The sequence below is a fragment of the Bombus affinis genome, chromosome 3 (genome assembly GCF_024516045.1).
Source record: "Bombus affinis isolate iyBomAffi1 chromosome 3, iyBomAffi1.2, whole genome shotgun sequence".
In the NCBI taxonomy this organism is placed as follows: Eukaryota; Metazoa; Arthropoda; class Insecta; order Hymenoptera; family Apidae; genus Bombus; species Bombus affinis.
The window spans coordinates 15246817-15274353 of NC_066346.1; the positions used below are offsets into that span (position 1 = coordinate 15246817).

Here is a 27537-nt window from a genome sequence, read left to right on the forward strand (position 1 = left end):
TGGATCTCGACGACTCGGCAATATTCTGGTCACGCCTCCAAGAGGAAAACCGGCGATTGATTCGCGACGATTACGGCCAAACAAAGTCGGTGACACTCTTTCAATCGTAACGACCGAATGTCTTCGGCCACCTATCTGAGGAGCCGATGTTTGAGAGAGGGTGGACAGGAAAGTAGCTTCCCTCGGCGATGGTCCTGATCCTTCTCCGCCACGATCGCTCATTCGTCTCACCTGTCCACACAAACATCAAGATAGTTTCGATACGCGAGAACTGTCGTAGTGACGATCGAGCCTGGCGAAAGTCAAATTGACCAACTTCATCTTTGGACAATCTCATAATTTCGCAATTTCATCGTCCAAGTACACGATTGATTCTCACAAAACCTCTAGTTCCTTAGAGCTTGACGCCAAGCTCATCTTTTCACTTTTATCGCATATTGTCTCACCACTTGCGATACTTGTAATTACTTTTCTCTACTTTTCAATTTTGGAGTTGGTCAATGTGGTTTCCGAATGGCTCGATTGACTATGCGAGTCTTGGATAAAGATGACAATTAAACTATTCAGATTAGTCATGTTTATTATTTTCCTATCCTTATTTTTAATTTACACTATCCTTATTTTTTATAGACTTAAAACAAAAAACAAACAACAAAGAAATCTACAATATCAATCGGCTGATGAACTCCATAGTTAAGTTCGAGCCACCTCTTGTAAAGAAAGAAATAATACAATGCAAAAGGTGCCAAAGGTACGGCCACACGCAGAAATACTGCAATCATAACTTCCGGTGCGTAAAATGTGCAGGTAATGACCCCACTGACCAATGCACTAAATCCCCGGAAACCCCCGCCAAGTGTATCCACTGTCAAGGAGAGCATCCTGCGAACTACAAAGGATGCTCAGCCTACAAAACACTACATAATATAAAGTATCCAAAACTGAGACCCAAGGACATAACCATACAAGAACCTAAACACCAAAAACTCACCACACCAACAGTATCCTATGCGCAGACAACGCAAGGAAACGTAAACAACTCGAAAACACACAGTGTACACACAGAAAATAGAATTCCCACCCCACAAAACACAGACAACTTTACCAGACTCGAAAAACTTATCGAGAAGCAAACTGAGCAAATTAACAACTTGCTGTCACTACTCACACTCTTCATGGACAAATTCATATGCACAGAAGCAAAATAAAACCAATGCGAATAGCTCTGTGGAACGCCAACGGTCTAGCTCAGCACAAATTTGAACTAGAACTATTCTTAAAACAACAGCAAATCGATGTGATGCTCATATCCGAAACCCACTTCACCGACAAAAACTACGTCAAAGTACATGGCTACAACTTCTACCACACACAACACCCCAGCGGAAAGGCCCACGGCGGCACCGGAATCATAATCAAATCAAACATCAAGCACTACGAACTTCCACCATTCCAGAAAGACTACCTCCAAGCAACAAACGTAGCAATAGAAGACTGTCATGGTACAATCATCACTTCAGCTGTATACTGCCCTCCCAGACACTCCATCGCCAAAGAAGACTTCGACAACTTCCTGGACACCCTGGGCAATAGATTCATAGCCGGAGGAGACTACAACGCCAAACACACCCAATGGGGCAGCAGACTGGTTACAGTAAGAGGCAAAAACCTCCTCAACAGCATAATAACCAACAACCTCAACTACCTTACCACATACGAACCCACACACTGGCCCACCGACACAAACAAAATACCCGATCTCCTTGATTTCCTCATAACTATAAATATCTCGTCAAGAAACGTCCAAATCAATTCCTCGGCTGATCTCTCCTCCAACCATTCCCCCGTGATAGTAACAGTCATTTCAACAATCATCGAGAATACACCTAATGGCTCCATTCATAACCAACACATCAACTGGCAGCTCTTTAGAGAAGTCTTTACCCACACAACTTCAGCCTCAACCTCACTAAAAACCAATGAAGAAATCGAAGCAGTCACGGAATACCTAAACACGAGCATAATAAACGCTATCCGCTTCTCCACACCGGCAATAACGTCCATCAGCAATCACGAATACCCCCAGTACATATTAAAAAAAATAGCAGAAAAACGTAGACTAAGAAGGATATGGCAGACCCATAGAACACCGGAGGACAAACGCAAACTAAACAACGCAACTAGAAAACTATCCAAAACCATAAAAAACTACAATAATGACCGTTTTCACAAATATCTCGCCAGCCTGTCCCCCACAGCCGACTCTAACTACTCACTATGGAAAGCCTCCAGGAAACTCACGCGTCCCCCACAAATAATACCTCCAATCCGCCGTCCGCAGGGTGGATGGGCGCGTAGCCCTATAGAAAAAGCCAACCTATTTGCCAAACACTTGACTGAAGTATTTCAATCCCATTCCTCCATAGCTGCAGCGGACGTCACCGAATACCTGCACACTCCCTTCCAAATGTCCCCTCCTATTGAGCCCTTCACTTCTGCAGAGATTATACAAGCAATCAGTCGCCTAAACCCCAAGAAAGCAGCAGGTCACGACCTAATAGGAAATAAAGCAATCAAGGAACTTCCCATAAAAGGGATTGCACTCGTCGCATCAATCTTTAACGCTATCCTCCGCCTTCAACACTTTCCCAAGGCTTGGAAAATCTCACTAATCACCCTCATCCCTAAACCCGGTAAACCAATATATGAAACCACCTCCTATCGCCCAATCAGTCTTTTACCTACCCTGTCTAAACTATTCGAGAGAATGCTCACGAATCGTCTCCTCCCACTCCTAGAAGAATTGAAAACACTCCCAGACCACCAATTCGGCTTCCGAAAACAACACTCAACAGTAGAGCAAATCCACCGCATAACCCACATGATCAGCCAAACCCTTGAAAAGAAAAAATACTGTTCAGCGGTATTCCTAGACATCCAACAGGCATTCGACAAAGTATGGCATGAAGGGCTACTCTACAAGATCAAAAAGATCCTACCCCATCCATACTACTCCATCTTAAAATCCTACCTAACCAACAGACAATTCATAGTTAAATGCCTAGGCGCCTCTTCCGCAACATTCCCAATAGAATCCGGCATACACCAAGGTAGTGTCCTCGGACCCCTACTGTTCTCCATCTACACTGCCGACTTACCTATATCAAACGAGGTAACAATAGCAACATTTGCCGACGACACAGCACTATTAGCTACCCACGCAGACCCGGCAATTGCCTCATCCACTCTCCAGCGAAGTCTCGACTCCATGGAAAAGTGGTTCCAGAAATGGGGTTTTAAAATAAACGAAAAAAGATCCTCCCGTGTAACATTCACGCTCCGAAAACAAACCTGCCCCCAGGTCACCATTAACAACGCAATAATCCCAAGCAAGGACTCCGTAAGATACCTGGGCATGACCCTGGACAGGAGGCTAACTTGGAAAAAACATATCTCAGAAAAAACAAAGCAACTAAAGGAAAAACTAAGAAAATTCTATTGGCTCACGGGCCGACGCTCCAAACTAAACATACAGAACAAAATAACCCTCTACAAGGCCGTAATAAAACCTGTCTGGACCTACGGAATCCAACTATGGGGAACAGCAAGTAACTCCAACATTGAAATACTCCAACGCTTCCAATCGAAAACGCTAAGATCCCTATTAAATGCACCCTGGTATGTTACCAACGAAACAATCCACCGTGACCTCAAGATACCTACAGTCAAAGATAAAATACACAAGTCCAGAAGCAGATATAACACAAGAGTCAACAACCATCACATCCCATTAGTGACCCAACTACTGGACACGACGGACCAGATCCGCAGACTAAAAAGAAAATACCCTCTAGATTAAATCCTTAGTTTCTACTAGAACCAACAATATAAAACTATTATAATCCATGTCATTGTATCACGCCAAACTAAGTTACTGAAAATTCTCAACGAGAATTGATTGTAAATATTCTAGTAAATAAAAAAAAACATCTTCTCAATTGCGCTACCAAATACCTACGGACAAAATTGTTCTTATAAATTTATGAATATTATGTGTTTACGTATTTGAATGAAAAGTGTTTTTCTTCACTTCACTTCAATGTAACGAGACGTGTCTATCATGATTACACCGGTAAAAATTGAGACTAATTTGGAAATATATATATGGAAGCTAGAAGATGCTTATTGCAGACGTACACATAGCAAAAAACTAATGTACAATGTAAAGAGTATTTTTAAACATATGATTGATTAGGGGTAAAAATGCTGCTACTAAAAATATTGTGACTTATTTATACAATACATAATAAACTGTCCAAATACCGATGGTAATCAATAAGCATCTTATAATTCCTATTTACATTTATTTCAAAAGTTTCTTTCGTTTCATAAGGAAATAATAGATGCACGACACTTTTTGTTTTATATTATTTTATCGATTTATGTGTGATCTATTTTGTAGTAATAGAATAAAACGAAAGAAACTTTTGAGACAGCCTAATGCATCTTGAAATTCATGAAAAACTTCAACAAAATATTCATGGAAAGTTTCTGTAAGCGTCCGAGTACTTTCGTGAGCCGTTATATGTATAATAATTCGTTACAATGTTAGTGATAGCTTGGAAAGTGAACTATTTTTATTATACATCTTTTTACTTTCCATATTACGCTCATAGATACTCTAAAACGCCGCGATACTAACTCTTATCTATCATGTTTACGAATGCCTATAATTTGTGAAACCGCTTCTGATTTTACGGAAATTTTGCAGTTGCTTGATGAATGAAACAGATTTGTTAAGAGAATCACATGTTATAGATACCTGAACTGTGATTTATTTAATATATCTTTTCTGATTTGTTATCCTGCAACATTTCCATGTTTTACGAAGCTTTAAATTAAATTTCACAAGTTTATTTTCCTTAAGCTAAAGACGATGCTGGTGAAATATTTATTTCTGAAGTAAAAAGTAAAAATATAGCTTACATATTGCTTGTATTTAATCATGTATTACGATTAATCCTGTTGCGATACTCGTATATTTCAGTTAGGCTCTGGTTTTAGTAAACAAGAAAGATTTATAATATCTTAAGAGGATGTTTAGCATGAAATCATGCTAATAAGAAGTTTTTCATGTTTTTCTTCAGGCTTAAAATATTTTTTAATGTTGTGAAAAAATTGGGTTGAAAATGAATAAAAGGGTGCAACAGGGTATTTAAACAAACTAATATCTCTTATATGAATAAGTCGAGTGATATGCTGTAAATTATTTTCACAAAAAGACACCCATTTTTATTATTGTTTTCTAAACAAAATTCAATATGATTTGTTATACCTGTAATAGGAAGTTTCTTTAACTAACATTTAGTTATCGATCCTATTTTTATTGAAGTTTAACAATACTGTTCAATGTTAATAATTATTAATTTACAAGTGAAGGGTAATTCCAACGAAGAGAGATATCATTTGCAAACAAATAGTTTCAGATAAAATCAGCATTGGTACTGTAAATTTAAGATATTATAAATCTAATATGTATTGTTTCGCAAAGCGGGATTCATGATGAAAAATTAAATATAAAAGTCCATGAAATTTTGCAAATTTAAGCATCTCAGTTGATACAGCTTTAATAAATGTGAACAAAAGTTTAGTCTATCTCTATATTTAAATAACGCATGATATTTAATTCTACAGTATAATTAAACAAAGATTCGAAGCTGAAAATTTCGAAATATAATTGAACAATATATCGTACAATAAATGTTATATGATGTTCTGTAAAGGAGAATTGCATTTTTACGAAGAGGATCAAAGATAAAAGAGATTTTTGTTGAACGATACGACCGTTTCGAAATTCCATTTTGATCTTGTGTATGTATAGTGTATCTCGTACAAAAGATATTACAACAAGCGTCCAGTCATAATGTGAAACATTAATCAAAATTTCTAATCTCGAGTGTTTCAAGCCCCAGAACTCATCTTAATAAATATAAGAAGGACAGATTAAATTCAATCTGATTTTTCTAATTTTCTCGTTAATAATTAAATATGAGCATCAATCAATCAATAGTTCATAATGCACGGTATAATGCGTGTATAACATTCATCTGATTTCAATTAACTTACGTTTAAGCAAAATAATTATTCGAACTAGTTTATCATTCACATTATTACACATTTTAATTGTATATATATCTAGTACAACATAGAAAGGATGTTTTAGGATTATGAGTATTCATTTAATTTTTAAGAAGAACAATAAGATTCAATACATGTACACAATAGTTAAAAATATGAAATCCAGTCGCTTTTGCATTAAGTACCATTTCCTCGTAAATGAACATACAAAAGATAAATGTCAATAACTATAAATGCCTGTTTAATGTTTCTTTTTTGTTACGATTATATATGTAAAATTAGTTCTTGTAATGAATACTGCTTATAGGAATAAGGATTATTTTTCACTTGAAATAAGTTTGCTTTGATATTTTAAATGACTGAATAAAATGCGGACAAAATATTTTAACCATACACGTAAAGATTCAAGTACGTTACATACAATAACTATAAGAATATATTTTTAAAAACGTAAGAATTTGTACTTTAGATAGCAATGCGTTTAAAAGTTATTTTATGAATTCACTTTATTAATTACTGATTTAAAATCTCCAGCATTTTCAGTAAAATGTCCAGAAAGTAGAAGAAAAGTACAACAAAAGTAGAAAACAGTTAATTTTGTAATATAAATTTATAGTCTACCGAATTAATACTCATATTTCTAAAACAGGGTCTATACACTTTCAAAATTTCAATCAAATCATATGCATAGTATTTCTTTTATCTCATATTCTAATTTCACCACATTGAATTTTCTAAAGAAAGATGATCTATTTATTTTATATAACGCAAATCCTTTATTTTAGATATGCAAAGTCAAATATATTTTTGTCAATAAAGACACAAAAAATCTTAGATGTCTAAATGTCAGCTTTAAGAACAGTAGACTTGCCTGCCTTCAAACTTAAATGTCCTTTCCAGTAGTAAAACTTAAATAACATTAACAACGGCAGTAATATTTACGCCTACAGATGGAGGATATTAGACTTCGATTAAAATACAAGTAGCTCAATAAATATGTGTCTAAGTACGATGGTTAAAGAATAACGATTCGTCATTCTTTATTCCAGCGCTTAATGCTATCCTTCTTTCAACAAATACAATCCTAGAACAATGCCGCTGAAGAGAAATGTTATACGTGAATTTATTTGCCTTTGCGGGACGAAGGTTTATTAAATTATTAAATGAAAATATTAAATGAAAATGAATATGTATAATTATGTGTATAAAAATTGATATATGTATGTATGTATAAAATATATATATGTATGTATATATATATATATATATATATGTCGGGTTGGCGTTAAGATTAGAGTTAGGTTTAAGGGTGTGAAACGAATCCCTATTGGCGCTAGACGTGATCGTTATGCAATAGAGGAGATATTTACTAGTGCAAATATGACTATGATGGAATTGGACAAGTAATCGCGATAATTAGATACTCGAGAAGCAAATGACAATGATCCTAGGCTCAATAACGAATCCGCGGTCAACGGGATGACGAACTTTACCCTTCGTTAGCGTCTAAGTTACACTGTATGTTAGAGCAAGGGGCAATTATTACGTATACGAAAGACAGGTCGATTGCCGATGAGATCGCACTAGAGAGAGTGGCTCTCCGTCGCGGTGACGCTGTCGAAGAAATCTATGATGGGTGTGCCTAAGGGCACGATCATGAGAGTGCCAAGAGATCATCGGATTCGCGGAGAAAAGTCTTCGTTCGAAGGGTGAGGGAAATTGAAGTTGCTGTTAATTGGTCAATTTCCATGTTGGTGGTTAGAGAAAGATATTAGCTGTCCTTGGGAAAAGTTGCTAGCGGGAAGCGTCGTTCGTGGAAGGATAGATTTCTCTTATCTTCCCGTAGTGGGGGCACAGGCTATTTGTCTACTTGAAAGACTTTGTATAATTGAAACTTAATATTCGTAGCCGGTCCTCGCCCAGCTAAACATATACTGTGAAGATGCGTTGGCATCTGGCAATCACCTTACCCGAAGGACAAAGTCTGCGTGTGGCGAGCCACGGGGCAGAAACCATTGAAACGTTTACCGTCGTGCCCTGTCCCAAGTATTTCTTTTAAGAAGAGCTATAGAATTACTTCATGCCTTTGTTAGACAAAACGTTCATCCCTTTGACCGCGGCTACGTTCGGCGACTGATTGTCGCCTCGAGCCCGAGCTCACTATCATAAATCTCAAATAAATACAGTCGGATCGAATGACAACAGTTTCTTAATACGGCTATGGTGAAATCTAAATTTCAATACTAGGGGTCTTCCCAAAGTTCCAAAGGGAAGGTTCCGGTGTTCTTTCATCTCCGACATATATATATTATTATAATGACTTATTTTAATAATGACTTAATTTGTATAGTAAAAACAGCTAAAATCTCATGTAAGATTGTTGGGATGTTACGTGATATTTCTGTTGCATCATTGATTATCGTTATACTTTGAAAAATAATTAAGGAAGCGAACAATGCGTGGACGATTATGGCAGTTTTATTAATAAACGAACGTTTAATAGAGAATATGGATTTACTGGATAAATAAATGTTTCATTAAATGTAACTGTTACGTGCAGAATAATATGTTGTTACATGTATGAACTAAAGTTGATGTAATACTCATATTATATTTATGGTTTCAAAGAATTAATAAAATCTGCTGAGATTCAAACGTATGCTCTCCCTTTTATTCTATGAGAATTAAACATTTAGAAGATTTTATGAAAATGCACTAAACAATCAGAAGCATCTGTTTCTCCTTTTCTTTTTCTTTTTTTTTTTTTCTTTTTTTTAACATGTTGATTGCCACGCGATTTTTATACTTATTTTGACTTGGATAGATAGATTAAAGCGTACCATACCAAGACATTTTATTCTTGCAAAATATTCTAGTCTATTTGCGTACCTAAACACCTAAACACTCAACGTGTTGAAGAATTTCTGTGCAAAACAATTCCATCGCTTTGTCACGCTTAACGGCTCAATCATCGAAACATGTATCATAACGCACGAATTATGATAAAAAAGAAACTGTCTTTCGAATAAAAGCAATCCGTTTGCCAGGTGCGCTTAAGGATGTACAGGACGTCGACGGAGCAAGTGTACGAAATACAGCCGCTGGAGGGTAACAGTTCCGCTCAACGTTACACTCAACAGCCGAAACAACGATTCTCTGAAATGCCTACTCCGTCGGTTTCGCCGACGTCTTCTCTCCGAAAGCGCGTCTCGGAACTGCCAAGAGCCGCGAGTGCATCCGTTTCCGGTGCTGCGGGCATTGTCTGCTCTAATACGGATCTGATATCGATCCTAAGCTCGTTAGCGTCTTCCGCGACGGAAATCAACCGATGCGGCGAGGAAGCGCCGAGTTCGCGGGACGATAGCAAATCAAACTGGCCCGGAAAAACGACCGAACAGAAAGGAAGTCGATCGAAGAGCTTCCGTTCCAACAGCTTCGACGTGTCGACATTGCACGGAGCTAAAAGTAAGCTTAGCGGATCCTCGAAAGCCGCTATTTCGACCTTTATGGCTCCGTCGAATTGGTTCACGAAGAGACACCAACCGATGTCGAAAAAGCCGGAAGAGTTGGTAACGGCCAGTTTAAGTCTCAAGTTCGATAAATCGAAGGTAGTGAAGGCGGTGAAGGAAACGTTGGGTAAAAAGTCCCCTAATAGCGAGGTCAAACACAAAGTCGTATTGGACAACACTAGTGGAACCAAAGTGGACGCTCAGCTAAGTTGTATTTCTCGTTACGATATCGTTTCTTGTTTAAGAGCCATCGTAGGTGAAAGGAGGAATGCAAGAACGCACATAATACGCAAAAATCTATGGCAGATTCAAAGTACAGTACTCGTTGTGATATTCGGTAAAGATAATAAGTTCTTCTATGGAGATTTCATTTTTCAAATTATTCTCGTACAAGTACGTATTTGCATAAATAAATAACACACGGTCTCTGCGTAAATACCCAGGCCAGTTATAAATATTTCAGTTTGCCAACGATATCTCAACATGTGGGACACTCACATGCGTGCTACTTCGTGAGCGATGATAAAGGCGCTGGTCAAGCCTTCGTCTCGATTTAACGCGCACGATCTCGAAGGACCTCCTATATCTAATCGCGTCAACCATACAGCAACATCGTGATTTACGTCCTCCGAGGACAGCATCTTTCTGTTCCATTTGTTCACGTTCTCGAGAGATCGTCTGGCATCGCCACGGCGGACCTACGACAATTTATTAATATTTTCTTAATAAAAGCTAGCAAATATTACGAATATATTATATTTATTATTACATCATGCATTATATACTATATATAAATATTCGTCAATGATAATAAATATATGTGCAAGTAATCGTGTTGTTGATTGTAATCAAATGTAACTTGTAACGCTATTAGTATTTTAATCTTCCTGAAAAATGTTGAAATGTTGATTCAACAGCAGAGAAGAATAGCAGAAAAAGAAAAGTAAAAGGAATCGCAAGTGTCGTATATCAATGATATTATCATAGGTCTATAACATTAAATTAAGATTCTTAAGAGATGAAAAAGGTTTAATAGTCGATTATACAGATATTTCGGATACACGATAAATGCGAGGTTTGTCAATGATCCGTGAAAATTGTTTGTTTGGAAATTTGTTTTCAAGGGATCGTTCACGGTTGTCCAATTTAACAAAATGGAACTCGTTGCATTTTATCGATCTAGAACGTCATGCGCAGATATTTTGACCTATATAATTTATATACCATACACTGTACAGATAAGTAGAAAATAAAATAATTGACACTCGCATATGCGTATCTCAGATAGTTACTACTTTAGTTAAATGATTTAATTTAATGGAAATCGCTTACCATAACGTCTCGTTTTTCCGCGTATAAAATCATTCGTACGATCACTAGAATCATGTTGGATTCGAGCGATGGGTCCATGTAAATTGCACTGACCTAGGATTAAAATACGTACGAAAATGTAACAGGCGTTAAAACAGTATTACAGCCTTACAAATAAATTATTATTCAAAACTCTCGTAAATACATCGTATCTTATATAATTTTCCTAAAAAATTAATTTTATTCGTTATATTTATCTTAGGAAATGTACGTTATTAATCTCAACAGCATTGGAAAACCAATTACCGAATGGCTGAAATTAATCGATTACAAAATTCCATTCCGGATAAATTATTCGCTGAACTTTTTAAAAGATACGTGTAAGCTTTGAACAGTGTAAACAGAAAATACAGAGCTTCCATCCGAATATACGATCGAGATGTTTGAAAGCAAGTAGCGTACCTTGAAAATACAGAGATACGCATAACTCTGCCCTATGTTTCCCGGTTGCTTGCGTACATATGTAGGAGGAGGTATTCTATATCTAAGTATAATAACAGAATTTCGTTTGGTATTACTTACGATGTTTAAAAGAGCCAACATATATTGCTGTACTCGAATTCCATGAAATTCTTCCACGGAGTAATCAGCAGCTATTCCAAGCTCTAGCCATCGTGGCGGCGAATCCTTAGCAGCTGGTCTTTTCTCTATGAAATGACTTATCTTAGAAATCGACTTATCTTCCACGAAATTAGAAAGTCTACTCGACTCGACTTGATAGCTTAAACGCATGATTATTAAAAGCATAAATTAATATCTACGAGCAAGTATTCGTGGAATAATTATTATGATATAAATAATTATTTCAAAAGTATAATTTCAAAAATATCAATTCGGTATCACCGTGAATTTCATCCTGCAAATTTCTTTAAAATTCTTGACAAATTTTGGTAAACGTATTCCTCCAGCAAATTTTTCTATTTTTCTATTTTTTTACATTAAATTAGGCAAGATAGATAAAGATTCGTGCAATGGACAATATACATATGTGTAATAGACAGGGAATAATAAAATAAATTAAAAACAGCGAAATATAGATGAACGTGTAGAAGATCAAGCGAGAGTGGAACGCAATAGGGAGAATACTTGTAAACCGAGTTTCTTTTAAGGCTGAAGATAAGCTATTCTTATATTACATGCTGTTATTATTACTTTTGTACACGATAGATTGGAATATCAGTACAATTTCTTTCTTTCAGTAATATTCGATGATTCGTTAATTTATTAACCGCTATATTGTACGTGGTAAGTAGAAAAGCAACGATTGTACAAGAATGGCATTTGGAAAAATATTTGACTTACTTGATAATCTGTTCCTTTGCCATTTAGGACCAGAGAAGTATCCAATTTCCTCGGGATTTGTTATTTTATATAGGTTGGGGTTGATAATCAATCTCGGATCCACTCGGATTGGTTATCACACCTTTTATTTTATCTCTTATACAAAACACCAAATCACACAGCAAACGTCTAAACTCTCCCAATGCGTCTTAGCAATTAAGGCGTGGTCGACTCCTATGACAAAAGAGCGTCGTTAGGAGTCGTACCAACATAACCCTAGTAACCTTTTAGTAACTAGCGGTCATACCAACTGAGCATTTCTCAACAGGATTTACGTCGATCGATAATTCTTCCACTATTGTATCGTTGTATTCTGTGGAGACATCGTCTTTTTCATCGTACAGAATCAATTTCTCAGCTTCTGGATATTCCACGTCGAAGACGTCACCGGAAAGATTATAAAATCCCTGAACATCGTGGCTTAAGGAATCGCGTTTGCTTCGTTTCGACTTTTTCTTAATTTCTTCAACTTCAAATTTATTCGATTTCCCTGTAACCGAATTTTCAACGTTTTACCACGTTTGCCTGTCTTATCTTCGCTATTCTCGTTACGGATAAAATGAAAAAATAGTTGCAAAATTTCTGAAATTGTAAATACGACCAGACTGGAACGTATCAACGACATATACGGTGTCACAAAATTGTGACAAGTCAATATTCCAGTTGTTAGTTTGTTGAATTTACGCCACCGCTGATTAAACGTATCACGCTTTAATAGAAAATTCAATTTCCCAGCGGGGAAAATGGAATTTTGCGCTAATTAAAGTATTGCGCTTTTGTACAAAATTCCATTGTTTTCTGTTGCCCGTGAAAATGCAATTTTACGACGGACATTTCAGACAAATTTCCATCAGACGGCTTTCCATCCGTAAAAAAGAATGCTATCTATAAAAGTATGATACAGTGCACTTACTTGATTGCAATGATATCTCAACGATTATTAACAGATACCAAGATGTCTCGACAGTTGCAAAAATCTTTTATAAATAAATTACACGTGGCTCGCGAATCTGTTTCAACGTTGCTGGAAACTTTTTGCGTATATGATATACGAAGCATTTCGAAATGATCATTGCAGCACTGTAGCGAGACACGCCTAACTTGATCGTATCGATGAAATTTCAAACGGATTTGGAAGTGTGCGTAGAAGTTATATTTATCAGGGACACGTACTTTCCAAAAATCATCAAACTATTCGAACAGTCAATTATTATTTAGTATGTTAATAAGCCACGATGTAATACTCTTAAAGAGTTAGAAAGAATAAATTTTCGGAAAATGGAACAATTTGACTTTCAAATGGCTCGTACGTGATGTAATCATCTGTTTGATGAACTTTTAATTGCTATCGTAGATAGGATCGTAAAATACTACGAACGTTACAGACATTGTCGTGATTTTCCTATAAAGTAACACACGACGCGTAGTCCGTTTGATGTTCGATTTGCTTGGCTCTTGTAATCCAATTTCAATAAAATTGTACAAAATGCACGTGATATGAAAGAAAATATAAAATATACAAAATACTCTTTACTTCTCTTTTTTTTTTCTTTTCAATCATATCCTCAAAAATATGAATTTGCATCAAAATCTACAGTCTAATTAGAATATTAGAAAGAATATTCAGACAGACGATGTATATAAAGGAGATACAAATTACGACGATGAGAGAACTCGCAAGATATTTGTATCTGTGAAATTGCAACTGTTGCGTCGATAAATATCTACGCCGATTAAATTTTTGATACACTTCGGATTCTCATCAGAAAACCAGTAATAACATATTTCTATTTCGTAATATATTTCTGATATACAGAGGATGCTCTCAAAAATATATACACCCACTTTAATTAAATGGTATCGTGAAATTGCTGCATCGTATTATTACAATTTTTATACAAATCTTCCTTTCCTTCAATTTTGTGTACATTTCGGATGTATTCCTTTCTTTTAATCCTATTAATGGATCGATAGATTTAATTTTATAAAATTGATTTTTTGAATATTTATACATTCCATATCTTCTTAAGCACCACGTCACATGATTCTTTCGGTAGAAATAACTGCGTAAAATTACATTTTCTCTGTACCTGGGAGCTTTTGCGCGGTGAATTTTATACGATCGAAGCCCCTTTTTCGAGTGGCGTGGGTGCTTCGGCATGGGAAAGTGCCTCTCCATTATCGTTTTAGCTGGCTGTTTCCATTTGTATAAAATCGTCGTTATTATCGTCTTTATCACAACGAAACCATCCCATTACATCAGTGTATTTAAGGTTTCCCCACAGTTACCCCATCATTCGAGCAATCCACGTGCTTTACATAATTCTCAATATCACGTTTCCATTTTCTAACATCTGTGACTGTAGCTTTTCCAACGTCACGTACTCTTGATGAATTCTATCGCCGATTCTTACACCACCTCCCACGTTTTTAATTAAATTGTATTTTCTTTCTGTACGACTGGAACGTTGTTAGTTTCATACCAAATTCTTATTTATCGGAATTCTATTCTATTCTATTCGAACAGAGAAAAGAATGTGTAGATTTTTTAAAAAGAAACTGTTTTTTCGAGCTATCGCGGGGAGACGCGGTCGTTAGAATACGCGTCAACGGGAGTCGTAAATTCCCGTTACGATTAGAATGATCGACACCACGAATAGTTCGATCCCCGTATTTCGATTAAGATAATAGGGGTGATTCAGGTATGATAACACTGTGGCTCACAGAGTTAAAATATATATTTCCAACACTTAGTATACACGATTGAATAGATATAAACACTTAATAACTTATCACGCTGCAATAATATAGATATGAAAGTAACACGGTATGAGACTTAATGTTAGAAGTTAGATCTTTGACTGTGGTAGGAAATTCTGAGAGATATAGAAACGGTGAGAGTTATAGGGAATGCAGGAACTCTAGTCACCGTGAGAGACGATGGAAAACTCTGAAGCTTATTCTAATGTAAATACGGAGGAAAGCTTGGTATGGGTGTGCCCTTTGAACGAAGAACGCGGATTCGTTGCTTACATTTTTAGTTAGTAAAGTGAGGGCAACAATCCGCGATGTCGATTGGTTGGGACCAATGTTAGGAAGGAAGAGAGGAGGAAGAAACCTCCTACCAACTTGGGTCCTAGGCGACATTGTTTACAGGGAAACTCAGATTTTTCGTTAGGTATATCTCCGCTTTCTTCGTAATTCTGAAGAGCACGTAATAAACCCAAGGACCTTTCTAAAAACCGGCCGAAAACTCTTCTGGAATTAGAAAGTCTTTTCTGGCAAACAGATGTGCTTAGACCATGTGTGCGAACAATGCAGCTAGAATTGCAACTTTATAGTGGGTCCTTGGGCCTCTGGAGTGTTAGAAGGACGGCAGATAGACCGTTGGTTGGCAAGCCGCGCGGGATGGCGTGCAGATGTGTTGCGCGACAGAACAGAAACTTATCCGTCACTGAGAAATGTTAGGTTCGACTGATAAAACGTACAGACACCAGAGTATTCGTGGGAGCAGTCGAACATCAACGATTCTACGATCTCGGCATATTCCACCTCAAACGCGATTCCGTAAAATTCAAACTAATCGTCCAGCGAGCTGTTCCATGTTTTCCAAACTGAACAGATCGTGAGCATCGGCCAGCGATATGGGAAATGAAGATAATTTCCAATTGTTCGTAACATCTGACGATCATTCGACTTAAAACATAGTTCTCGCGGTCGCGGCAAACAAGTTACGCAGGCAATTTGTCAGCTGTCGAACGAGAGAGCTGGCTGGTTGTACTGCGTTGAAGCAGAGCGATTCGAAGAACGGCAGAGACGCGAAAGGGAAGCGTTCACCGAGAATACGTCCGTTTCGTCTTTCTCGTTAGACGGTGGAAATGAATTGGCGATTTCACCATGAATACTACAAAGGAAGTTAACGCTGTAACTGGCGCGAGTTTCGCGTGAAACGTAGCCTTTGACGAGGTGAAAGCCGGTTTGTTTGCGCGTCTCGCCGAACAAATCCGATAACTAAAATTGTCTGACGAAATTGTTTTACACGAGCCGTGTTCTCGGTAACGCTAGCGGCTATTTAATCAAAATTGTCGGCCGCGTTTCTCGTTGGCCGTTCGATCAACCAACGTGTAATTAAAATGATAATCTTAATAGATCCTCATGGACATAGATAGCGAGGCTGGCAGTTGGCGAAGCGAGCTAAGCAAATAGCGAATTATATCGCGTGTTATAACTGGATCGTGGAAGTTTGCGCATATTTTTACACTGATAAATTAACCCTGCTGCTGATCCTCTAATATTTCTCGTTCGATCTCATCTATTACAAATAACAGATACGTAAGACAACATAGGAAAATATATAAGTAAATAGTATCGCGAATAATTACGAATAATTGCATTCATTTTCGTTAAAGGTAAATTATATTGTATTTACGTGCCAAGGATAGAACTGAAATTGCCGCTGATATTGATTTATTCTTGTTAAATTTCAATGTCAGAATAAAAAAGTTTAGCAGTTAGCGGTTGCGACCTCTTTGAAAAGCGTGTACCTAAAAGTGTGTCGCGAACAGTAAGCGATGGCGAGTATACTCGTCGAACACGGAGTACGGGTGGCTGTTATAATATAGAATTAAGTTGTTACGAAACGACTGTTTTATTTTTCAATTTAGTACTGACGGGGCTCGTCGTAACGTAAAATACTGCCATCTCTTCGTGACGAGTATACTCGTGGAAAACAGCCAATTGGTTAAACCAGGACCAGATCACGATACTGTTTAAAGATGAAATTTGTAGAATGGTTAGAGTTAGAGAATATCGGAACTTTGTATTATTATAACGTTTACCATCGCTGCGCTCTCGATATTAACCCTTAACTGCTGCTCTGGGACTCCCAGACGATATAAACATCCGCGTAACTTCGCTCTCGAGCAACGCGTGATGTCAAGTGTCTTGGTAATTTTCAATTAAGTCGCCCCTTATGACTATAACTTATAACTTCTGATCTTTGTTCCGTATAGGAGTAATTGAGAACGTACAACTTTCCTTTCGCTTTGTTTCGTCTTGTCCATTATGGATGAAAATGCGATTATAGTTACGAAACGAATCATTCTTCGTTGATCGCGATACAATGGAAATGTTTACAGCGAACGTTCCCGAGTGCTTCGAATAAAGAAAGAACGATGCAATACGATACTCTTTGACTTATAAATAACTTTCCTTTGAGACCAATCGGTGGATCAATTTTCTGGCTCCGCAGACGCAATGTTACACGTAATCCTAGGAATCGTGAAGTTTTCAGTCTTTTCTAATATTATTTTTCAACTTGAAATTCAATCTATTGGACGTAGGAATATTTTTACTGTAAACTATTAGAAAAATGTCCATCGTATAATCGACGAGCATCGCGAGAGTAATATCCAGGCTTTAAATTCTAAAGGCTCGTTACCGTACAACTGTAGTAGGCAACGTCGTTGCTCTAAACACGTACGTAATTTTGTTCACATTGTATAACCGATAACTATTTTCTTTTTATTATTTCTTTTTATTCGAATGTCCTTCAGCTTTCGCTTTACCACCGTACATCATCCCTACGTCATGCACCGATACTATTTTTCTTTTACACTGTGACACTTACTTGTCTGCTTGACCATGCGATCCTGATCATCATGCAAATGGTCCAAGACTGTTGTCGTAATACTCTACGGAATAACTAAAATTGTTGTATCGTTCTAACACGTTATAGATTTTATTAAAGAGGAACGTTTACTCGATAGAAGACTCAGATTCATGAAATAAGACACCGGTTTTCCCTGACGCCACTTTACGATATAAATAATTAAACTTTTTCTCCCTCGTATATGGAAAGCTTAAAATACTTTTCCTGTATTATCTATGCCAAATCTCCTGTCAATTTCGTTACTAAAATAAATGTTACAGTTATCAGCAATAATCGCTTGCACTCGACTATACGTTTCTTTAATTAAAAATTTATCAAAGCGAAGTCTTCGATTCTTTAAATTCTGCAAAATTTGATAAAAACGCGCAATGACTCGAAACTTCCGACGAGTAATGTACGCGAAAGACTCTGTATACTCGTTAGGTCGTTCCTCAAACGAGAAACAGATCGAACTGTTCGCGTTCGAGTCAAACGTAAAGGGAAAAGATTAAATTTCCTAACTTTCCGTCGATAGGATCTTCATCGACGTTTATGACGGTTGACTTCTCTTAATTAGCGAAGCTTCAAGCTTTCGATATTTCCAAGTTTCAATAATTCTCATTCTCCGTTCGCCTTTCAATGACCGTTATTAGCGTGAGCGTGTGTCAATAATCAAAGCGAACGATGCTCTTTTGAACCTTCCTTTCCTCTTCCATTCGTCTTCCTTTTCAGAACGGAATAATGGCTAGATCTACTTTACTCGTTGCGCTGATTTAACGAGTGCGTGTTTATTCTCTCTTTATTCTTCGTCTGCTTCTGCCCTCGCGTCTGTTGAACATCGATTCGATTGCTGAACTCGACTGTGTGATTCTCCTATCAGGAACGACATTTGCGTCGGAATATACATGTTACGGTCGTTCTTTAAAATTCTTCTAAATTAAAAGTTCCTTAAAACTCTCCTAGCTGCAAAGTTCTTCTCCTGAAAGAGTCGCGGTAAACGTGGATATCTGACGTTACGCGTTCGTTAACGAGCATCTCTTATGTCAAATATTACAAAGCAACGATTTACCCAAAATATAGAAATATCTTCCGAAATAGCGGACTCATCGTTAGATTATTAGATCGCGGATGTTCGTGCATTTGTGGGAATTTTAAAAATGCAAAAGTCCATGAAACGTTTAGGAAACGTAGAGGATGAAATAAATCTCTATCCGTTTCGGTTTATTCAGTCGTATTCGTGAAAGTAGCAAACTGCACGAACATACGTATATTATTATTATTATATCTTGTTTTTGCGAAAAGCATTTCTCTTGCAAGCATTTGCCTTTTATATTTCTTACTTTTGGCGTTCCGCGTACTTATAGGAAATTGCAGCTTAATCGTTGCAATAAAACTTATCGCTTTCTATTTTCCGTTTCTGCACATCTTCGTAAATTTATCGTATTAGCGACGTGAAGTATAACGGACGATTGATCGTAAATTGAAATCACAAATTCCCCATCGACCATTTCACAACAGACTGCCGCAGTTGCATGTTTTATAGGGGTGAATAGCCGCAGAGAAATCGATTCCAGTTCTACAAGGGACAAGTGTTATTGCTTTCATTTGAGCGCTCTGCCTAAGTATATTGTTCGTGGATTTACTGCAACAATGTTTGGGATTCTAAATTGCAACCTCCCAAGAGAAAACTTCGAAATGCTCTAAATATCGTATCGGCTACTTTCACGTAATGATATATTTGTTTTTTGACAAATAAATAAAGAAAAGAAAAGAAGAGTAAAATACACATCGAGAGTATTTTACCTGGAATACGTATTCAAGGATTATTTGCAGATTTTTCAGACCAAAGATACTTTTGTAAAGTGTATAATCATTTATCTGGAAAGTATTAAAAGTACTTCGTTTCTAGTAGGATTATATAATATCAATATCGTATTTAGGAAGTTGTGAAATTGCGAACTTATTAATAGGAAACACCATATAGATACAGAGAATGAAATTACTGATCGATACGGAGGATATTAATTCATTTAATATCTTGGCGATAGCAGATGATCGCTTTGCAATTAATCAGTACTCTGCAATTTATAATTGGATATAATGCAGTTAATTATTTAAATCAATTGTTACGTGTATAAAGATTGATAGCAGGTATTTATAACTTTTCTGCGATTTTCACATTAAGCATGATGAAGCAGTTGAATGATTAATTGATTCTCTTTAACATAGCCAGGAGGGAGACGAATTTTTTTAAAAAGAAATATTCTCTTACCAACTACCGTCGGCAAAATACCGAGCGTAGGATTAAACTGTTAGTTGTGAAAACTATTAATATTAAATTAACGTTCGTTGGGACGATATTCGTTGGAATTATATTTTCAAAGTCTCATCTTTATGTATACTACCTGAAGTATAATATTTCTGCAAATAGTGAAATATAAAATAGTGAAATGACGATGTTACAGTAAAAATTGTTTTATCGTACAAAATTGAATATCTTTGTGTATTTGCTACGATATAATTATTAAAAAGAAGAAGAAACTTTCGATCATGAGAAAGATGGAATATAATGAAATATATTCAGACATTGAATAAAAATTTTTATTTTCATTTCGGAGGATGGAACGAACACGAAATATGCAGCAAATTTTGCGAATATTTCAAAATGAAGGAACTGCGCAAATATAAATATTTGCAAGTTAATTGCACTTAATATGGAACACCTGACTTTAAAAGCTTCCCAAAAACAGAAACATGCTTTTCTTTTCAATTGCTTTCGAGAAATTAATAAGTCCTTTCTGTGTCGCTTTATAAATTCTTTTAACATCGATATTACGTTTTTTCCTAATATTAAATTCTAACAATTTCTTACAATTTTTCAGCTGAAAGTTGTATTAAAATAATTTTGGCAACTGCTGAAAATTGTTGAAATTGTTGCACCAAGAGCGTAATTTCTGGGAAAAAAGGGTCGATGAGAACTCAAATCCTTCCGGGACTGTTTTACTCGCTCTATTAAACAAACATGTTTAATGATAAATCATGCAAAAAGTAATATTTTTTACGTTCATTATTTAACACGACTCTCAGAAAAATTTTATAGGCTGTCAAACGTAACAATCAACTGCATTCGATCAACATGCTTTCATTTTTAAGGAAATATTTCATTTATTATTTGCGTTATTACTTTAATAAACGTTTGCTATACCGTTAACGTTCATATCTATAAACCAACGTTTACTTACAGCTTTACCCTTACATAACGTCAATTTTCGAAAGAATTACGGATTTTTATTATACAATATATTAATCTTAGTTATTATAACGTTAAGTTATTAGCAAAATTACAAGATTGAAGTTACCAGAAGAAAAAAAGCGAGGTGTTCGTTTCCTCTTTTACAAATATAGAAGAGGAAGGTTGCTTAAGAATGATTAAAACGTAAAATGAAATTCTAATTAAATAAACGCCGTATTACCATTTTTCTACTATAGTTTCGAGTAAATTCCGCGCACTAATCGTATTTCTCTACGGCACAATAATAACATTCTGTTAATCAGTCTTTGAAATGTCACCGCAAATGTTCCATGTGCAACGTGACGTGTATTCCGTGATAATTTTCTTAAACTATATGAAGTTAATGTAAATTCGAGCTATCGCGGGGAGACGCGGTCGTTAGAATACGCGTCAACGAGAGTCGTAAATTCCCGTTACGATTAGAATAATCGACACCACGAATAGTTCGATCCCCGTATTTCGGTTAGGATAATCGGGGTGGTTGATGCGGTATAACACTGAGAGTCACAGAATTATAATAATATATATTTCCAACAATTAGTCTACACGATTGAAAAGATATAAACAATTAACAACTTTATCGCACGCAGATAATATAGATGTATACAATATAGAGCAAGGCTCTTACAATTGAGCTTAGTCTCTTGGTGGACGTAGCACGATATTATACTTAATAAAATAAGCGAATGTTTGGCTATGTCGCGGATCGACTTGAATTGGCGTTCAGAATTTGACTCAAAGTGTAACGTTCGACGCGTCACAAGGAACTGATCGACTTTTGATGATTTCTTTGTCTCATCTTTAAGACGACCCCCACTATGCTTAGGTCACGCCACCGTTCGCGCCTATGATCACGTATGTCTGTTCTTGCGTGGAAAACGTAACGGACCAAATTCGACGTTTCGAGAACTCGCTGCTTGGCGACAGCTATGCGCTCGTCGATACATTGTATATGATCCGGCGGGGGACATCCCGGAACAGAAAAAAACGATCTGTCTAACGACGAATAACAACGATAACCCCCTCCTTCACCGATACTCGTCCTGGACCAGACTAATCAGAGTCGTCGCTTGGTGTCTTCGATGGAAACATAAACAACACCTAGCTGCCCATCTAACAACAGACGAATTAACCAGGGCTCACAACAGGGTGATCAAAATCATACAATCCGGTCATTTTGCGACGGAAATTCGGACACTACAGAAAGATCGAAGCAGGGACGTTGGAGGAAAACTACAACCATTAAATCCCTTCCTCGACGAAGATGGGATATTACGAGTCGGAGGACGACTAACCAACTCTTCTATACCCTTCAATCAAAAATACCCCATTATATTACCCAAAGCATCTGTTACAGAGCTCATCATAAACCAGGAGCATCGGAAAAACCACCACACCGGGACACAAGCCACCCTGTACGCGGTAAGATTGCGCTACTGGCCGATCGACAGTCGTAGCCAAGTGTGGCGTACCATTAAAAGGTGCGTCCGCTGCTGCAGAGCCAACCCGCCACCAGTGGAATATTTGATGGGTGATTTGCCAGAGGCGCGTATTACCGAATCGCGTCCGTTTACGAACGTCGGAATCGACTACTGCGGCCCATTCTACATCAAGGAGAGGAGGGATCGCAACCGACGTAAAATAAAAATATACGCTGCCATATTCGTTTGTCTAGCAACCAAGGCTGTCCATATAGAACTAGTCAGCGATCTAACCACCGACGCTTTCCTAGCCGCTCTACGTCGATTCATTTCGCGGCGAGGACATTGCGCAACCATCCTTACCGACAATGGCACCAATTTCGTCGGGGCCAACCGGGAGCTGCAAGAACTCCGGACCCTATTGCAGTCTGACGATCACAAGGAGAGGGTACAGAATTTTCTCGCCGACCGACAGATACAATGGCGTTTCAACCCTCCAAACTCACCACACTTTGGCGGTTTATGGGAAGCCGCGGTGAAATCCTTCAAGCGCCATCTCATCCGCGTCGTCGGCACGGAGCTATTGACCTTTGAGCACCTTCATACTCTTGTGGTTGAGATTGAAGCCATCCCCAATTCACGCCCACTGACTCCCATATCACCCGATCCGAAAGATCCCCCTGTCCTCACTCCCGGTCATTTTCTAATCGGTGACACACTCACGAGTTTACGGGAGCGTGATTTCAGGACAGTTTCATCAGGACGGTTATCAAGTTGGCAGCGCATCCACCAGATCAAACAGCAGTTCTGGAGCAGATGGCATCGAGAGTACCTCAACGAGCTAACCCGCCGCAATAAATGGGACAAGGGCAAACATGATATCCGAGAAGGCACCGTAGTAGTTCTCAGGGAGGATAACGTACCACCCATGCAATGGCCTTTGGGCCGCGTGATCAAGGTCCATCCAGGAGTCGACGGAATCATACGGACCGCTACCGTGCAGACGGCAACAACTACCCTGGATCGTGGCGTCAAAAGATTGGACCCCTTACCCATTCACCCAGATCCAGACCCTTCCGACCACCCCCACGGAGCGAAGGAGATTCACCAGCGACGCACCTGACTCCACACCATATCATTTGATCGGTACCCTCTCAACGGGGGGAGGATGTTACGCCACTAGGCTTAACACAGGCTGTATTTTCTAACCGTCACTCGCGGCCCTACAATGTCTCAGTCAGATCGTCTTATCTGACCGCCGGATCATATACAATGTATCGACGAGCGCATAGCTGTCGCCAAGCAGCGAGTTCTCGAAACGTCGAATTTGGTCCGTTACGTTTTCCACGCAAGAACAGACATACGTGATCATAGGCGCGAACGGTGGCGTGACCTAAGTATAGTGGGGGTCGTCTTAAAGATGAAACAAAGAAATCATCTAAAGTCGATCAGTTCCTTGTGACGCGTCGAACGTTACACATTGAGTCAAAGATCTAACGCCGAATTTCTAACATTAAGTCTCATACCGTGCTGCTCTATTATTGCAGCGTGATAAGTTATTAAGTGTTTATATCTATTCATTCGTGTATATTAAGTGTTGGAAATATAAATTTTAACTCTGTGAGCCACAGTGTTATCATACCTGAATCACCCCTATTATCTTAATCGAAATACGGGGATCGAACTATTCGTGGTGTCGATCATTCTGATCGTAACGGGAATTTACGACTCCCGTTGGCGCATATTCTAACGACCGCGTCTCCCCGCGATAGCTCGAAAATACAGCCTGTAATGACATACTGATGAAAACGAAATCTTAAAAGGATAAGAAATATGTCGTCTTGTAGTTTCGGTCCCGTATGAAGTACGTCGTTTAATGAAACTCCGGTGGTGGTTGGTGCAGATCCGTCAAACACAACTCGGAGTTTTGTAGTCCGGCTGGATTCTTTGATCACGCCGTGATGTGGCAGAAAATATCCGTCGTCCGTGCAGTGGTCCGTGGTGATCTTCGTCATATGTCCTAATTCCAAGTATTCTTGTATTACGGCGTGATAGTCGGCTTCGAATTGTTTGTCTCGTTGGAATCGACGGCAGAGGGAAGTGAGTCGCTTCATTGCCATGGCTTTCAAAGATCCAAGCGGAGGAGTTGTTTCGTTGAATGGGAGAGCGACAACGTATCGCCCTTCGTTGTTGCGTTGAACGTGATTTCGAAAGTGCTCCTCGCACTGTCGTTCCGCTTCCGAAATTCGTGCGGTGGACGGACCCTCGTCGATTTCCCAAAAACGGGCGAGGTCCGCCTGTAAAGCCGTCGTGGAGGTGTGAAATGCGTATGCTAATGATTGTGAGGTTGGGCTCCCCCCGATGACCCATCCGAATCTCGTCTTTTGCAGACGCAAGTCGGGCCCGTTTGCTTGACTGATATCAAGTTGGCCGACACAGAGTGATGCTAGTGTTGGTCCGGCGCTCAACAATATTTCGATCGGAGCAGGTCTATGGAATCTTGGATCGGCTAATTGGAGATTCCTAGGTATCTGTATTGTTGAGCGATCTACGGGTTGGTTTGGGACCCAAGACGCGATAGTCGGTATGATCAGAAACGTCAAGTTGCGTTCGTATGTGCCGTCAATAGAGGTGATCGTGGCCGTGATGTAGCGTTTCGAGGTCGTCGATAACGTGTTGAGTGCTCCGATTGGGACCGAACATTTCTGTTGATTGAGTTTTAATGAGTTAGCGAGCCTTTCGGCGATAAAGTTCATGCTAGAGCCGGTATCTAGCAGAGCTCTACAACGAACTGGTTGAATTTCATTATTCAAGATGTTGACCTGCGCTGTGACTAACAAGTCGTGTTGCAATGGTTCAAAAGGGAGCGGGGTCGATGAGTCCGTTTTCTGTGGTTCGGTCCCTAACAGGCTCGTCTGATGACGTCATTGTTTTCCGTGTCGTTTAGGACTGGACGATATGGTCGATCCCGATGCCGCCGATCGCGGTAACCGAGATTCGCGTGTCGGGGATGTTCGCGGAGACGTTCGGGGAGACTCTCGGCGAGAATCTCGACGAGACGCTCGGGGAGACGTTCGGGGAGACGCTCGGGGAGACTCTCGGGGAGACTCTCGGCGAGAATACCGGCGAGACGATCGGGGAGACGAAGATGAGCGTCTCGAACGATGTGACGAACGCGGGGACGGTGAACTGGGCGAAGATCGACCGCTGGATGATCGGTCGCTTGACGATCGACCGCTCGATGTTCGGCCGACACGTGTTCGTGTTTTGCTATGCCCCTGGCCTTGATGCAGATACGTGTGATGTCGCTGTCTACAGATGCGACATGATCCCGCGGAGCATTGAGTGAGAGCGTGTCCCTTGCCTAAACAATTGGTACAGAGCGACGCCCTTTTGGCGATTTCCAGGCGTTCTTTGGGCGTCTTCGTTTTGAAGACATGGCAATTCCATAATTCGTGTTGTCCGTGGCAGTTCGGACACAACAACGTATTATGTGTAGTTACGAATGTATAGCTTCGCGGCGTGTCCTGTCGCCGACGGTCGTGTTGATCGGACGCCCCCTTTTTGACGGTTAATGATGAACACGCTCTGTCGCTATTCGTCCGTGTTTTCAGAAAATCTACTAAATGCGTATATGGCGGCAATTTCTTGTCCGGTAGGGTATGTTGCCATTCGCGAACAACGGCTGAGGGTAACTTCGACGTGACAAGCTTTATGAGAATGGCGTTTGACGTGACTGGGTCCCCGAGTCTTTCTAACGCTTGGAGATGTACTTTAACTGTCTCGATAAGATCGTCTATAGCTTCTGGTGTTTCTTTAGTTATTTTGGGATAGTCGAAAAGCAAATCCCAGTGACGCATGCAGATCTGACGGTGGCAGTCGAATTTTTCCCTAAGAGCGTCCATGGCGATTGCGTAATTTGCGTCGGTGATGGGTAATGACTGTATGCTTCGCGCGGCCCAGCCAGTCAGGGCTGTTCGGAGATGATGAAATTTCTGAACCGGTGCTAAATTTTCATTTCTATCTATCGCTGATGAGAAGGCATCGTGAAACGACTGCCAATCTTCGAGGGCGCCATCAAATGTAGGTATGCGAACCTCCGGTAGTTTGAGCGACGCGGACTCGCGGCCGACGGCTGATTCGCCGCTTGTCGACTGTGACGGCGTACTTCGTCGTGTATTGATTAATTGTTTGGCTACTCGGCATTGCAGCCTTTCGTATTCTTCCGCTAGCTCACTGCCGCGCGCGATCTCTCCCTCGTCTAAAGTTACGATCTGGTGTTGTAATGCACGGATTTCCTTCTCGAAGGTTTCTAGACGTTCTTTAATTTGAAGCAAGTCGATCTCGTCCGGACAGCCTGATTGTTCGATGTCTTCCAGTTTTTTTGCGAGGCGTGTAAACTGGGCGCTACAGTAGCCCCGGCGACGACGCAAGTTGGCGAGCTCGTCTCCGGTTGACATTATTTTTTATGTAATTGATAGTGAAATCGTTTGGACTTACTTCTGTTGGCGATTATCCACCTTGCGGTAGGAGGATGTGTGGTTGCGTTTCAACCACCGAATTATACCTCTTCAAATGTGTCGACCCTTAACGTTACTGACCTCGCTGGGGTGGTAACGCTTCCGCTGCTGGTTGTGTTGGATTCACGTGGCACTGTATTGTAGTGGGTGTCACTGGCGTGCACTCTTCACTTGACACTGAATCCGGCTCGAAGGACCATGTAATTTCGAGCTATCGCGGGGAGACGCGGTCGTTAGAATACGCGTCAACGAGAGTCGTAAATTCCCGTTACGATTAGAATAATCGACACCACGA

General features: G+C 39.1%; 3 protein-coding genes across 6 annotated transcripts in view; all 3 read right to left on the minus strand.

Annotated features, from left to right (window-relative positions):
- The window catches only part of LOC126914806 (A disintegrin and metalloproteinase with thrombospondin motifs 3-like), a 207860-nt gene that overhangs the window by 137193 nt on the left and 43130 nt on the right, over nt 1–27537 (minus strand). The window lies entirely within an intron of this gene.
- Nucleotides 1–27537, minus strand: part of LOC126914752 (uncharacterized) — a 119571-nt gene that overhangs the window by 37139 nt on the left and 54895 nt on the right. The gene's annotated exons all lie outside the window — the stretch shown is intronic.
- On the minus strand, nt 24666–27182 carry LOC126914690 (uncharacterized). The gene is made up of 2 exons (XM_050718977.1): nt 25545–27182; nt 24666–25427 (listed from the first exon to the last, which is right to left on the minus strand). Exon 1 carries the CDS (start codon nt 27180–27182, stop codon nt 25647–25649), a length of 1536 nt encoding a protein of 511 aa, XP_050574934.1. The 3' UTR covers nt 24666–25427; nt 25545–25646.